Source organism: Cygnus atratus, chromosome 2 (genome assembly GCF_013377495.2).
Source record: "Cygnus atratus isolate AKBS03 ecotype Queensland, Australia chromosome 2, CAtr_DNAZoo_HiC_assembly, whole genome shotgun sequence".
Taxonomy (NCBI): domain Eukaryota; kingdom Metazoa; phylum Chordata; class Aves; order Anseriformes; family Anatidae; genus Cygnus; species Cygnus atratus.
In genome coordinates, this window is record NC_066363.1 from 34,854,702 (window position 1) to 34,869,329 (window position 14,628).

Sequence of the window (14,628 nt, forward strand, 5' to 3'; positions counted from 1 at the left end):
AGCGAGGAAGGTTTCCTCCAAAATGCAAATAAGGATGCATCACCCGTCTAGAATGAAAAAGTTGTTTTCTCCCCCTCCAGTGGTATGTATGAGCTTGCACTGCCTCCTATAGAAAGGCCTCCAAAATGCAGACAGATAGAACCAAACAAGTTAAACTGTGTACAATTAATTACCTTTGATCAAAGGATCACTGCTTTCTCCTGGTTTGTCCAATTACATAACTTTACTCTTGTAAATTGTTGCTTGTGCAGACTTAAATGCCACCTTACTGCAAAATCCTCTCTAGTCAGTTTCTTTTCCAGCCTAACTAGGGAAGAACAGCTTGAAAAAAAAAAAAGTCTTTTGTCATTTCATAAAGGTGCTGATGGAACAGAAAGCTTCACAACACTCTTTATGCAAAGCATCTTAATCATTTCAGCAGGCTGCAGAGCTGGGTAAGGTTACCTTCTGCACCTAGGGCTGCTCCATGAGGATTTTGGCATGGTAAAAGCTGTTGAGTTCTGCGTAGCCATAAAGGTGCCACAATAAACGCTACTTCTGAGAAATCTGACAGTAATTAACTACAGCTTGAGCATCTCTCTGAACAAGGTTTTGTGAGGAAACTGATATTGGTTAATACTAGGTCTGCCTTCCTATTTGCAGGAAGCACTACTTGTGCATTCAGTTTTAAAAAGTCACAAAACATACAGTAATACTAACAAAATGTCTCAGTGGTTAATCTTAATTCTTGTCGTGTACTGTGACTAACAGCCCTTCAAAACTTGATCGTTAAGCATGCTGTTCTACCTGACATAACTCAGAAATATCAATTCTGCAGCACACCTACAGCTTTCATGCTATTTTGAGTTTTCCACTCCATCCAATTTGGGAAGTGCAACAAAAGTAGTGTTAAAAAACAGGTAGGATAGCCTAGCTGTGCTGGTTCTAGTTTGAAATACTTTCTAACTTTGCCACACTGAGTACTTTTCACACTAGCTCCATTAGCATTTACTTTTTTCATGCTGAGCTTTTGCTTGTCTTGTAATGACAAAGCCAGACACCCAACTTTCCTCTTTCCCCCACTGTTTCTCACTTAATTTCAGACACACACAGCGAACAAAACTTTCAATACTTTTAATTTATCAGATTGATCACTCCAAGTTGTGCCTTACTGTTGATACACAGTAAATACATTCAGCTGAACAATTCACTTAATTTGAAAAAAAAAACCAGTTAAAATGCTAAAATACTGCTTTACACATGAAACAGAACCTTCTGTAGTGATATAGGCTCCAGGCAGGCACAGAGGAAGACTGTTTCCTTTTAGTCTACCACTGCATTTATTCCTGTACCTCTTCATCAGAAGTTGCTTTTAACAGTAGATTTCAGGTTAGCGCTTCTGCTGAAATAAGATTTTGTTAACTCTCAACTTGGTCTTTAGTTATTATCTTTCCAGAACATCATGTTTTTCTTTCATTACACTACAAATTGCTGTTTTCTGAAGACTTACTGAACACAGGGTTTCAACAACGTTTACAAAAATGAAGAGGTTTCTGGAGTTATACTCTACTGGTGCATGCAACTGTCAAAGTCCAGATAAATCAAGTAACATGCTTCCCCTAGATAAAAGTGCCTGAGCACAGTTACCATTTCACAATTAGTAAGAAAGTGAAATTGTATTCTTATTCCAAGCTTTAGACAGATTAATATATACCATAACACCTTGTACTGATCAAACTTAGAAAAATATTTTTTAATTTTTTTAAGTAAATCTTTAAAGTAATGTCACAGACTTACGGTGGAAGATGCTAAGGCCCATCCTCCTTTTCCATCTGGAAGAGTTAGGCTGCCAAACCTGTTATACTACTAACAATTACTCATTCAATGCTTTTTTTTTTTTTAAACAATGAAGAGGCCAGAAGTGTTTTTTTTTTTTTTTTTTTTAATTCCATGATCAAGAATGACTGAACATTATATTCATTTAAATTAATCCAATTACATAGTTTACATAAGTTAGTGGCTGCCAAACAAGCGTGTAGTCCAGCATCCCACCATGAGCAACGTTATCTGATGGGTAAGACCAATTTTAAGGTTAGACATGGTACATGTAAAAATAGAATGTTTAAAAACCAATCTTGTCACAGATATTTCCATTGCCATCTCCTTTGTGAAATAAATAAAGCAGCAGATAACTTCTACTTCGCAGTGGCATCCTTGAGATATGCTATTAAGTCTGCTCTCTCGGACTTCTTCTTAATACCCGCGAAAATCATCTTTGTTCCTGGGATGTACTTCTTTGGATTTTCCAAATACTCCATCAGAGTATCCTCACCCCAGGTGATACCTGGAAAGAAGAAAAAAAAAGAAAAGATGGTTGGAGCCGTCAGAAGTGAAACATTTCTTTCCTTGTCCTCCATGTTACTTTACTTTCTGACAGATACTTAAAACTTTGATACTTCTAAGACTATCATCAAGTTTTTGTCCCCAGTAACCCAGAGAAGCAGCTTTACGCTTACCTTTATTCTTATTAGCATCTGTGTACGAGAAGCCCTCAGCCTGCCCAGTCTTGCGCCCAAACAGGCCGTGTAGGTTGGGTCCGGTCTTGTGCTTGCCTCCCTTCTCAACCGTATGGCACTGGGAGCATTTCTGCACGAAGATCTTCTTGCCCTTCTCGACGTCCCCCATCTTCAGCGCTAGAGCGGGAACACACGGAGAGGTCAGCGCGCCAACACCAAGGTCAATTCCCTCACGGGGGCTCTGCCGGGACCCGTGCTGGCTCCCAACACCACATCCGCGGCCCGCGCACCCACTAACTGCCCTGAACGCCTACACTCAAGCGGTACCCGCTGGGTTTGAACGTTACACACAGCCAGCCCCCCCCGGGCCGGCCCTAACGGTCCTTAACGGTCCCGCCGGGACACGGCAGCGCCCAGGCCCGGGCCAAGACTCCAGCCCCGGCGGCAGGAAGCGGAGCCCAGGCCCGCCAGGCCTAGACCCAGCTCCCCCGCAGGCCTCGGCCCCCGCACCTGCCCCGCACCTGCCCCGCCGCCACCGCCTTTCCCCGGCCGCCCCGCAGCGCCCGGCGTCTGCCCAAGGACACGCCGGACTCCGCCCTATGTAGCCCGGTGTCGGTGCAGCCAAACCGCGCCGCAACCTACCGCCCGCCCACTCTGGCGCGCTAGCCAATCAGAGCCCCCCTGGCGGACTTTTGATTGGTTAGAGCGCCTGTCTGTCAATGTTAATATCACGGCGCCGCAGGCTAGCGGGATAGGTTGCGGCCGGGAGGGCTGCCTCGCGCTTCCTGCGGAAGGCGCCGTGCGGAGCGCTGTCACGTAACGCGCGGGGAAAGGGGGCAGGCGCCCGGCGCATGCGCACAGCGGAAGGCGACGCAAAGGTCGCGCGGCGCCCCGAGCGGGTGGTCAGGGCGGTGGCCGTGACGTAACGGCCGGCCCCGCCCCTCGGTTGCCAGGGGGAAGGGACCCCAAGAGAGGTCTGGGCCGTGCCTCAGGGCGCTGCGGGGCGCTGCGGGGCGTGCAGGAGCGTATAGTAATTGTATAAGCACATTATCACTCCTCGTTTGATGGGGGCACGTTTTTATCCGCTACTTGTCATGCCTGGAGCGTCACACATAATTTTGTCCACTTTCTAGCGTTTTACCGCTCAGCACATACTAAATACACGTACACCATGTCGGTCTGCTGCAAAGCTTTAGCAGTTAACGGTGCCCTCAACTGTAAACTTACCATAATAAAACTCATTTGCTTATGATGTAGTTAAATTCATTGCTTCGTGGGGAGCAGGGTAACGTTACACGTGCAAGGGAATTACCTTAAAACGGCATCTTGACCTCCTGTTGCCAAACTCAGACCTCAAACCAGGCTCCCAGAGTTATGAGGTTGACTGAAAATATGCTAACTTAAATTTAAAGACGCTGTCTTTTAGATGATAAAGACATTACTTTATTTGCCATTTGGTTTTTAACCTTCATACTGCACTTGACTCACGTTTTTAGACTTTTTACCATTGTTGCAAGCACGATAGACTGTATTTTTTTTGATAAGGGTTGCGTGTCTCATATGACTTCAGGTATCAGATGTATGTAACTTAATACCACAAGACTCCTCGCATGACCCCTGGCCTCTTTTATCTTTAAAAGAGAAAGAGCAGAAAGTGCCTTTTAAGCTGCTTTAAGAAATCACAGTGGTGTAAATTCTTAAGTTTCTTTAAGCACTTGATGTGGTCTGATGCAAGCTTCTTTAAGGACTTGATGTACACTAATTACTGAGATCAATTCAAAAGATTTGCTTTTCTTCATAGAATGCATACTTCAGGCATCTCTAATTCCCTTCATTTCTTTTAGTTTTTGGTGTCTAAAAATGTATACTCCATACTAGGCATTGCATGTTGAGCTTCACAGTCACCCCTTGTGATGCATGTGGAAGGACATTGTAGCAATTTTCTTTTCTTTCCTTTTTTTTTTTTAATATATATATATATTTTTTTTTCCTCAGGTAAGCTGTTTTTGAAAACTGTGGCTTGATTGAAGAAAGTTGAATCTGGTTTTGTTAAATATATGAAATAATGAAATGCTCTCAGGGAAGATACTGAACCTGGGAGGCTTTGAGTGCTAAAGGTGGATATACCAAAGATCAGTCTGTAAAATGAACTGTTATTTTCTTATAAAAGTTCATTTCTTATCTTCTAATATCTGCCTTAAACCTGACCACGCAGATGCTGCTGTGTGAGTGACTGCCAGCTGCTTTGATGCAGTACCATTCTGTGAAGGTGTAAATATTACAAAATGCAATATTCATGGGTTTGCATACTGTATTGTTTGTAGAAGTTATATTGTAGGACAGAATATATTGTGGGATATCTAGAGGCAATGCAGAAGACAAAGTCAGGGCTTTTGTGGCTTTGCATTGCAGGAGTAAACTAAATTGACTCATTTTCAATGCACAATTACTTTCCCATGTATTAAAATTAATTGAAATGTTTGCTTTGATGTGATTTGCCTGGAACATTTGTGTTTTAGTCTGTCAGTTATTCCCTGTGGTTACACCTGAAATGCCTTTGTATTTTTACTACCTCAGATCATTATAAACTAGAACAATGGTTCTTTTGCAGCCAAAATTATTGCTATGAAATTCTGTCCTGAAGGAAAGAAAGATAAACCAAATATGCACTGAAGTCCAGTATTAAAGAAAATGTAGCAAAACAGCCAACCGGTTCTCTTAAGAGGTACACTGCAGATAATAGAAGAAAGAAGGCCTTACAGGACTAGGCTGGAACTTGGGAAAGTATGGTTTATTTTTCAGTTTTGTGATAAACTTCTTGTGTGGTCTTCAATAAATATGTTATAACCAGTTCCTTGTATTGACATCATTCAGTGTTGGTGGGTCAGCGATTTGTGCTATCGTCACAGTAGTGTGCACTGGTTTTAAGACATATCTGTACCCTGAGTCATAAATCTTGCCAGGTCACAAAACAATACTGGCTACTTTCTACTGTTAGGATTTATTATTATTTTAGGCTGTTCAGAGGACCTGGATTGTTTTGTCTTTGCTTTTTAAATCATTCAGAGTATCTCTCTGCATAATTTGCCAAAGCCTGGTTTAACAACATGAAAAAGCAAATCTGGCCCGGGCTTGAAAAATTCTTCAAAAATATTCTGCAGTGGCCAACGTGTGCTCTGAGGGTTACTTTTCAACACTGTTAGGGTACAAGTCCTGTCATTTGAAATATACTGATGACCTTATATTTATTGTGTGTTTCACAGGAAATTCGGATGGAAGACAGGAACCTGTTCAGCTGTACCCTATACGGGTGAGGGACAAAGATGGAAGACATAGAGTGAGTGAAAACTCCTGATAAAAGCTGTGCCTGTAATGTTTGTTGCTTGCTGTGTTGTACACAGTCTGAGATGTAGAGGGCAAATGAACTACTGTTTGGACCAGCTGGAAAGGCAGTGTCATCTCTGAGATACTGCAATTGCTAAAGGTCTACGTATTAGGCTCCTTCTTAAGACAAAAGCTAAATATGTGCATAATATATACTATTGTGTAAATTTTTATCAAATGAGTCCTGGTTGTATTTTAAGTTCTGATTATAGTCATTTCTTGTGGCAGCGTATTTTTGCTTTGTGCAGTTGTCTTAACATTGTGATGTTTTCTTTTTTTTGTTGTTGTTGTAAATGACGTGCATTATTTAACTGAATATCTGGATTGCATTCGATGCATATTTTCCATTATTGGAAAGACAAAAAGTATTGTCAAAATAAAAATAACTGCTGCTGTATTGTCACATGCCTATGCTATGAAGATAAAAATGTTTGGGAGCGGTATATAGAAATGTTTTCTGCACCTAAGGATGCAGAGTGCAGTTGATGGATTTGATCTTAGCAGATGAAGGCAGAGCTTAGAGTTCTCTTTATATCTGCTGTTCCTCTGGTTTTATAGAGTCAATTTTCTAGATGCAACTATGTGACATTAGGGGAGAGAGAAGGAGTATCCCACTATAAGAGCTTTCAGGTGTACAGAGAGGCTGAAAATTGCCAAGCCAGGGTATTGTTTTCGAACCCAGTTAAGCGCAGGCCACCGTGCACACCACTGTGATAAGTTATCAAAAAACCGAATGGGCCAAGTGTGATTGAATTAACATTTAAACTAATACACCTTTAAAGTGGGACATAGCACAGTTCTGACCGTGGGGCAGAAAACAGGTAACGCAGGCGGAGAGGCCAACCGATCCAGGCAATGTGCAAAGCAGAGTGGGCAGCTGGAAAATTGCCAACATATTTCCTAGCTGAATCAATCGCACAACCATTATAATGCAATAACTTACTGACTGTTAAATTTACTGATGAGTTTAACAGGTGTGAAAATATTGAAGTACTTTGTCCTCTCTTTCACGCCGCAGATTTATATTACAAGCATGGGTATGCATTTTATAGCCATTTAGTAGAATCTCCAGGACTGGGGCAGGTAGAAATCTCTGTGCCATTCCCAATAGCTGGCCTGTGGGGAGCTGGGTAGATTAAGAAGATCCAGGATAGAGTCACTCTTCATCAACTTAAAATGGTCACAGAGCTCTGACTGTGAACGTTAACTCAAGTAGACTGCTTCACTCAAGCATTTTTTCTAGTACTTGCTTATACACTGATAGAGGTTGAATTACCTATAGAGTGACTGAAGAGTATAACGAGGTCTTGGACCTCAACATAACGTAGGCAGAAGCATGGAATACAACTGCTCTGTTATCAGTTTTTAGTTTGAAGCAGGAAAAACAGCAGTGATGTCTGGTCAGGATGAGCATAGAGGAGTAGCGGGTACAAAACATAAATGCATAAAGTCAGGTAATTTGTAATGGAGCATGGAACAGCAGGAGAGGACTTCCAGATGCAAGAGTTGTCACAGGATAGGACTGAATCAATTTCTGCTATAGTATGAGAAAAGTCATCCAAAATCCTTGCAAACCAGTTCACATAGTGAAAGTAGCATAAAAACGTAGATGATTTAAGATAGTGATTAGAAAAAAAAAAAAAAAGGAAAAAAAAAAGAATATTTCTGGACTCAAGTCCAAAATTACTTAATTTAACTCACAGGGACTTTCAAATATCAGAGATTCAGGACCTAGCAATTTGTCAGAAGTTTAGCTTTTCTTAAAAACAGGTGTTTGTTTTTTTTTGTAGGTTTTGGAAAATAACTTTAAAATTAAGGGCTACCGAATTAAAAGACAAATGAAAGGGTGTCCTTTTTTTGAAGTCTATTATGTTTTAACTTTAAATGTAATCTCATGTTATTGTGTAGTTTGATAGGGTTTACTGGAAAGCTTAGACTAAAAGAGGTATAATAAATGTCCTTGAGCATTGTCTGAGAGAGTCTGATTCCATTTGACAAAAACATACTACAAGAGCACTAATATCCAGTGGCCTCAATTTCTGTTTATAGATGGCAAGAAATCAGTCAAATTACCACATTTTTAATTTATTTTTGAATGACTTTTCATTTTAATGAATCAAATGGTTTGAAGAATTTCATCTGTAGCAGGGGCCTGGAGCATCTCCCCTATGAGGAAAGGCTGAGAGACCTGGGTCTGTTCAGCCTGGAGAAAAGAAGTCTGAGAAGGGATCTTATCAATGTTTATAAATACCTGAAGTGTGAGAGACAAAGGGACATGGCTAACCTCTTTTCAGTGGTTTGTGGGGACAGGACAAGTGGTAATGGCCACAAAATGGAGCACAGGAAGTTCCGCACCAACATGCAAAAGAACTTCTTCACGGTGAGGGTGACGGAGCATTGGAACAGGCCACCCAGGGAGGTTGTGGAGTCTCCTTCTCTGGAGATATTCAAGGCCTGTCTGGACGCCTACCTGGGCAGCCTGCTCTAAGGAACCTGCTTTGGCAGGGGGGTTGGACCCGATGATCTCTTGAGGTCCCTTCCAACCCCTTCAATTCTGTGATTCTGTGAAGATGAGCCTGTTATCCTAAAGCATGGTCTCATAGCACTGAGAACACTTACCAAATCTATTAGCAGTGCGAATGTTTTTCTTATGCTCCAAGGATTTGCCTCTAAGCCTTTTTTTTAAATGATACTAAGCTCTTTGCCTTCCACATATACCAAGCAGAAAATTAAACAAGTAAATTAGAATGTGCTTCCCAAGTTCCTTATTTTGATCTTATGAGTTTGATCAAACAAAAATTTTCGTTATGGTACTTATAGACATATGATACAAATGACTGATAGGACTGATAGGACTTATCTGTAGCAAGTATATTTTATATACTTGTCACTAAGTTGTAGTTTCTATTTTATTTGTTTCTTGTTTGTTTGTTTGTTTGTTTGTTTGTTTTCCAGAAAGAAGAAGCTCAGTTTCTCATGTCTTTCTTGTTATGTAACAAATTCCCTGATTTTAATAATCCTGAACCCTGATTTTAATAACCCTAAACACTGAAAATTTGCTTGAAGGGAGAGGGGAATATATCTGATCTCTCAATGGGACAACTTAGAAGGCTGCAATGAAGAAAGTCTTGATAAAAGTAGAAAGGTACTGTGCTCCTTCTTCAGGTCCTCTCTGTGAAACAATTGAATAATCCCTCTTTTAATTAACCAGTTAAAACAAACAAACAAACAAACAAAAAGAAATGCACATGTGCTGTTTCTGCTTTCCTAATCACCACCTGGCTTCTAGCTCCTTAAGGTATTCGTTGAACCAATATTAATTATGTTACTGAATTTTTGGTAACAGTGATACTGATCTCCTAGCTCACAGAAAACAGCAGTTTAAACTTATTGTTTGCATCCCTTTTGCAAAACCAGCTGGTAATCCATGAGGTGGTTTTCCAATAAACTTTTCACTGCACTGTTCTTATTTTTGAAAGGCTTTGCAAACAGGACTTAAGATGTTTAAAAATAATGCGTTTGGTGATTTTGTTGTTGTTGTTGTTGTCGTTCATGTGTCCCCTACCAGCTTGTGCACCCCTGGCCTCCTCATTGGCACAGCAGCATGAGAAGCAGAACAATCCTTTACTTCTGTGCAAGCACTGCACAGCAACAACTAAAACATTGATGTTACCAACAGTATTTTCATCACAAATGCAAAACATAGCACCACGTGAGCTATTATGAAGACAATAAATTATCTCAGCCATAACCAGTACACAAGAATAGACATGTTATATTGAATTACTTTTTATTTGTTAGTATTTTAAAAAGACCAGGGAATGTGTCAGTTATGGAAATAAAAAGCATTGAATCCATAGAATTTGTGTCTCCTTCCCTCAGTAATGTTATCTCTGAGATCTTTTGTCTCTCCATTTATAGAATCATGAAAATGCTTTAGTGCTGCTGTCTTAGAGAAGGAATCCTGCAGCTCCAGCAGTGCTGTCTGGCGCTCAAGAACCTCATAGCCAGGGATCCATTCAGGCAGTGCTGTCTCTATTTGCCTCTCTGGTCTCCATGCAGGCTAACTTGCTTCTTGATACCAGAGGTTGTGCAATTCAATTCTTCTTCCCTCGCTGTTTACATCCTGTGGTAAGACTGGTTTATTTAGGCTAACTGGGTTTTCCCATACTGTATGTTGGTCCAAATGTTTGGGCTTGAAATCTTCACAGGAAAGGGAATGTGCAGATTTTGGAAGGGATTCAAGTTCAGACATTCCTGAAAACTGCCTCTTGTACAGTGCTTCTGTTTGCCACGTGTCAGCGATTTTCTGAAATTCGTTTATTGGCAGCCCTGTATCCAGATAACGATCTTTCTGGTAACACCGGCGAGGCAGTTGGGCCTGCTCCTGGCAGGAGCACTGTTCTTGCAGAATAGATTCGTGGGGACGTCGACCTTGAAGTAAACGTGCAGTGCGCCCTTCAAGAGGTCTCACTTGAGAGATACTAGACAGAAATGTTTCTTTCTAATGGAGGAAGGAACAGAATTAACACTGTAATTTAAGTGTCTTATTTTAGCAGGGATTGGTGTAACCATTTTCTGGGAATAGTGAAATTTACTCAGTCATGTGTCTATCTTTACTGCCTCACATTGTGGAAAATGAGGGAAGCATTATTCCTAGGAACTTGGAGTACTGTGCCAAGTGTGAGAACTTTGTCACTCTTGGCCGGCCACTACTTCACTGACAGTATGCAAAACAGGCTGGCAAAGGGAATCAGTCCAGACAGTCATTACTGCCCTGCCATATAGAGAGATTAGAGTTGGTCTTTATGCTTTGGAAAAGACAAAATAATTCTGCTCCATCCCTAGGCACAAGATGCAAATGGATATAATTAGATTGTGCTGTCATCTCGTTTTTTTCTGTAAGCATCTGTTTTCCAGTTTGTGGTCTTCTAAACAGTATGATAGTATAAACAGTGACTGAAATGGGCCTGGCTAAGAGCAAAGTCAGCACCCTGAACTTCAGAAGATCCAACTTCCAGCTGTTCAAAGAATTAGTGGACAAGATCCCCTGGGACACAGTCCTTAGGGACAGAGGATCTGATCAGAGCTGGCAACTCTTTAAGGGTAGTTTCCTTAGAGCACAAGAGCTCTCTATTCCCATATGCAATAAATCAAGCAGGGAAGGTAGGAAACTGGCATGGTTGAAAAAGGACCTGCTGGTCAAACTTAGGCAAATGAAGGAAATGCATAGACTTTGGAAACAGGGCCATGTGTCCTGGGAAGAGTACAGAAACACTTTCCGGACGTGTAGGGATGGGATCAGGAAAGCCAAAGCACTGACAGAACCTAACTTGGTGAGGGATGCAAAGAATAACAAGGAGGGGCTCTACTGGTACATTGGCCGCAAAAGAAAGACTAAGGAGAGCATATCGCCTCCGACAAATGAAGACAGAGAACTTCTAACAACAGATATTGAGAAGGCAGAGGTACTTAACAACTTCTTTGCCTCAGTCTTCACTAGTGGTCAGGCTTCCAATGTCTCTTGAGTCCCCAAACCTCTAGGCAGGGGCTTGGGGAGCAGAGTCCTTCCCACTGTAAGTGAAGAGCCAGTTCGGGACCTCCTGACGCAACTTAACAACTAGAAGTCTATGGGACCTGATGACATGCATCCCAGGGTCCTGAGGGAATTGGCTGATGTAGCCACTCTCCATTGTATTTGAAAAATTATGGCAGTCCCATGATTTCCCTGGTGACTGGAAAAAGGCAAACATCACTCCTATTTTTAAAAAGGGTAGAAAGGAAGACGCGGGGAACTACAGACCGGTGAGCCTTACTTCTGTGCCTGGCAAGATCATGGAATGAATCCTCCTGGAGTCAATTTTAAGACACATGCAGGACAAGGAGGTGATCGGAGACAGCCAGCGTGGCTTCACCAAGGGCAAATTAAGCCTGACCAATCTGATGGCCTTCTATGATGGAGTGACTGCATCAGTTGACAAGGGAAGACCAACTGATGCCATCTACTTGGACTTCTGTAAGGCTTTTGACGTGGTCCCACACAACACCCTTATCTCTAAATTGGAAAGGTACGGATTTGAAGGGTGGATCATCCAGTGGATATGGAGTTGGCTTGATGGCTGCACCCAGAGGGTAGTGGTCAGTGGTTCTATGTCCAGGTGGAGGCCAGTGACGAGTGGTGTTGCTCAGGGGTCTGTCTTGGGACTGGTGCTTTTCAATGTCTTCATCAATGACATAGGCAATGCACCACTGCTTGAATGTTGTTACCCTGTATCTGTCATTTATCATGTCCAGGCTTCAGATATGAGTGCAGAGTCAAAGCTACATTGTATAGGGACTGTTCATACAAAGTATGTTTGAGTCCTGTACCCAAAGAGTGGACTTCAGCAATTACTGTGCTGAACAGTCCAAATTTTTGATATTTAATGTATGTATCTTTTAAGTGGAATAATGTTGCTCAGGTAAATCAGCATGGCCTCTACTGATCACACTTTGGAAGCCAGAGGACAATAAAACTGCTCTGTTTTGAATTAATGTAAGCTGCTTGTTTGGATTTTCATTTCCAGAGACAAGCTGTTGAAGGTGTTCTTTGAAGTTTTCATCATCACAAAGCAAAACATTTGTTTCTTCATCATGCTGGAGAAAAAGCCAGACAACTTTTCCGATTCAGTTATCAAAGACTTGTAAATACCATTTCAGAAGGGGTTTAATTTCTTGGAATTAAAAAAAATAGAAAAAAAAACACAACAATTTGGGGACTTTTTATCCAGGGCAATTTTTTGACTATAAAAAAAGAAAATGACAGCATCTTACGTTGGCTGCCCTGCTTCTCATATATTTGTGCAATCACATATGAAGGCATTAGAGACAAAGAAATTTGAAACTGCAAGTACTGTAAAGCCAGCAGTGCTGTGAAAGGGTGAGCAGGAATCTGTTTTACATGCAAAATTGCTTAGTTGGTAACAATTATAACTGTGTACGTACTCAGCATGACAATGTGCAGGTGTCACTGAAAGGGCTTAAGCCATTACAGGTAATGATGCATTAGCAAAAAGCAAAACAAGTTGATTTGCTATTCGTATCTACAATGTTATGCTTTGTTTGCATGGGTAGCATTTAATAAAATAGTATTTTTAGACTTTCATACAGGCCACAGTGACTGTCAAAATTTTTGAAGACAATAAGCATGGAGTTTCCCTATCTATGTTCATGCCTATGTTCTTAAAAGTAAGTATTTGCAATGGAATAGAATTTGGCAATGTTACTGATGCATCCTTAGGGAAAAAAAAAAGCAAACCACTCACATAAATGGAGAAGGATGAATCACAGGAACTCTGCCAAACTTAAACTGGTATAGTTAGTAAGGACATAGGAGTCTGCAATGATAGATACTAAGTCACTTATCAAATAAAGCAACGTGCAATAAAGACAATAAGCTGATGTGGAGCTGTGGAGCTGTGCTGATTAACACCAGCTAAACGTCTAGCCAGTATGTTTCAGTCTCTGCACTACTGCATGGTTCATAAGAGCTGCCAACTCATTTTATGGAGACTATTACTTCTACTTTCCAAGGCAAAAGGTCCTTTGAATTGCTGTCATGAGTTGGTGGCAACTTTAAATGATAAGATAAAAAAAATATGCAGATATCACCGTGACCTACCCCCAGCACCTCATACCCTGAACAAATCAGTAATCCATGACATAAGTTCTGTCAGGCAGCTCTGTCAGGAGTGATTTAGTATACTGAACTTTAGCCTTTCTCTTAGAATGATTCTTGCCTTGCATTTAAGTATTATTAAAGGGAAGGCTTAATTCTTTTAGTTGAATCTGGTAATACTCTTGTCAATATTACTGTGGTGAAAGCATCAGATTTTTAGTAAAGGCAGTACTTCCACGTTCCACGTCTGTACCTAGTTCTCCAGTTAGTCTGCCAACTGCTTTCATGATACAGTCATGCAGTATAAGGGGATTCATAGGACCTCTTCCTTAATGGAGACATATTTTATTGTCACATGTTTTTATCAGTTAGGAAAATGAAAATTAGCACTCAGCACCCCTGAAAAATCTCAGATAATTTACGGTTTTTGTGACCTTTGTTACTAAATGACAAAAAAATTATTTTATTTTTTTTAGGGAGAATTAGAGGGTGACATCTTGTGGTCTTTCGTTGCTATTCCAAGTAAATGAAAAAAAAAAATTGCTTACCTGTGAAGTTCCGACTGTAGGTTGTGATCCCCTGGGCCCTTTGAGTGTTTCGTAGCATGTTGGTTGTTCTTGGAGAGAGGTTATGTTCTAGCTCTTTAAAAGTGGAATTAGGGGCCACCATCTTGGATTGTATATTGGATTTGGATAGTATATTTGACCCTTTTCCTCAGCAAACTTAGGAAGGTGAAGGATAAGAAGAAACAGGTAAGGCATAAACCAAATGCATAGAAAAATAATGTTTTAAAAGTTTAAAATATCCCTCCCATAGTATGCTTAGTATGCTAAATTAGCATATTAGAAAATGCTAATAAAAATCTTCAGTACAGTATTTCTGCTCAAATAGGAAGATTTAACAGGCACATAATTCATTTGAATTCAGTTCAAAGAACTTGGAATCAACTTATGCATGGTAGCCACACCAAGGCAGAACATTACATGCTATATAAAGTTTCTTTTGCAGTCACAATAACAGCCTGAAAATGGACTGCCACTTTGATTTTCCCCTGCCACATTCATAAGACTGTGTGTCTCCAAAGGCTGTATC

General features: G+C 40.8%; 1 protein-coding gene across 2 annotated transcripts; it reads right to left on the bottom strand.

Annotated features, from left to right (window-relative positions):
• Positions 1 to 1,746: 1,746 nt before the first annotated feature.
• On the bottom strand, positions 1,747 to 3,152 carry LOC118252821 (cytochrome c). Of its 2 annotated transcripts, none has more exons than XM_035556507.2 (3): positions 3,017 to 3,152; positions 2,496 to 2,672; positions 1,747 to 2,323 (listed from the first exon to the last, which is right to left on the bottom strand). In XM_035556507.2, exons 2-3 carry the CDS (start codon positions 2,662 to 2,664, stop codon positions 2,175 to 2,177), a joined length of 318 nt encoding a protein of 105 aa, XP_035412400.1. In that variant the 5' UTR covers positions 2,665 to 2,672; positions 3,017 to 3,152; the 3' UTR covers positions 1,747 to 2,174. The 2 variants fall into 2 exon arrangements, with proteins under 2 accessions (XP_035412400.1, XP_035412401.1); XM_035556508.2 differs by having other exon boundaries at positions 3,006 to 3,091.
• Between the last annotated feature and the right edge of the window lie 11,476 nt (positions 3,153 to 14,628).

Excerpts from the sequence above, each read along its gene's own strand:
- LOC118252821 (XM_035556507.2), bottom strand. The coding sequence starts at position 2,664 with ATGGGGGACGTCGAGAAGGGCAAGAAGATCTTCGTGCAGAAATGCTCC. Across the intron at positions 2,324-2,495 it reads AGATGCTAATAAGAATAAAG|GTATCACCTGGGGTGAGGAT; the intron begins GTAAGCGTAAAG and ends TCTTCTTTCCAG.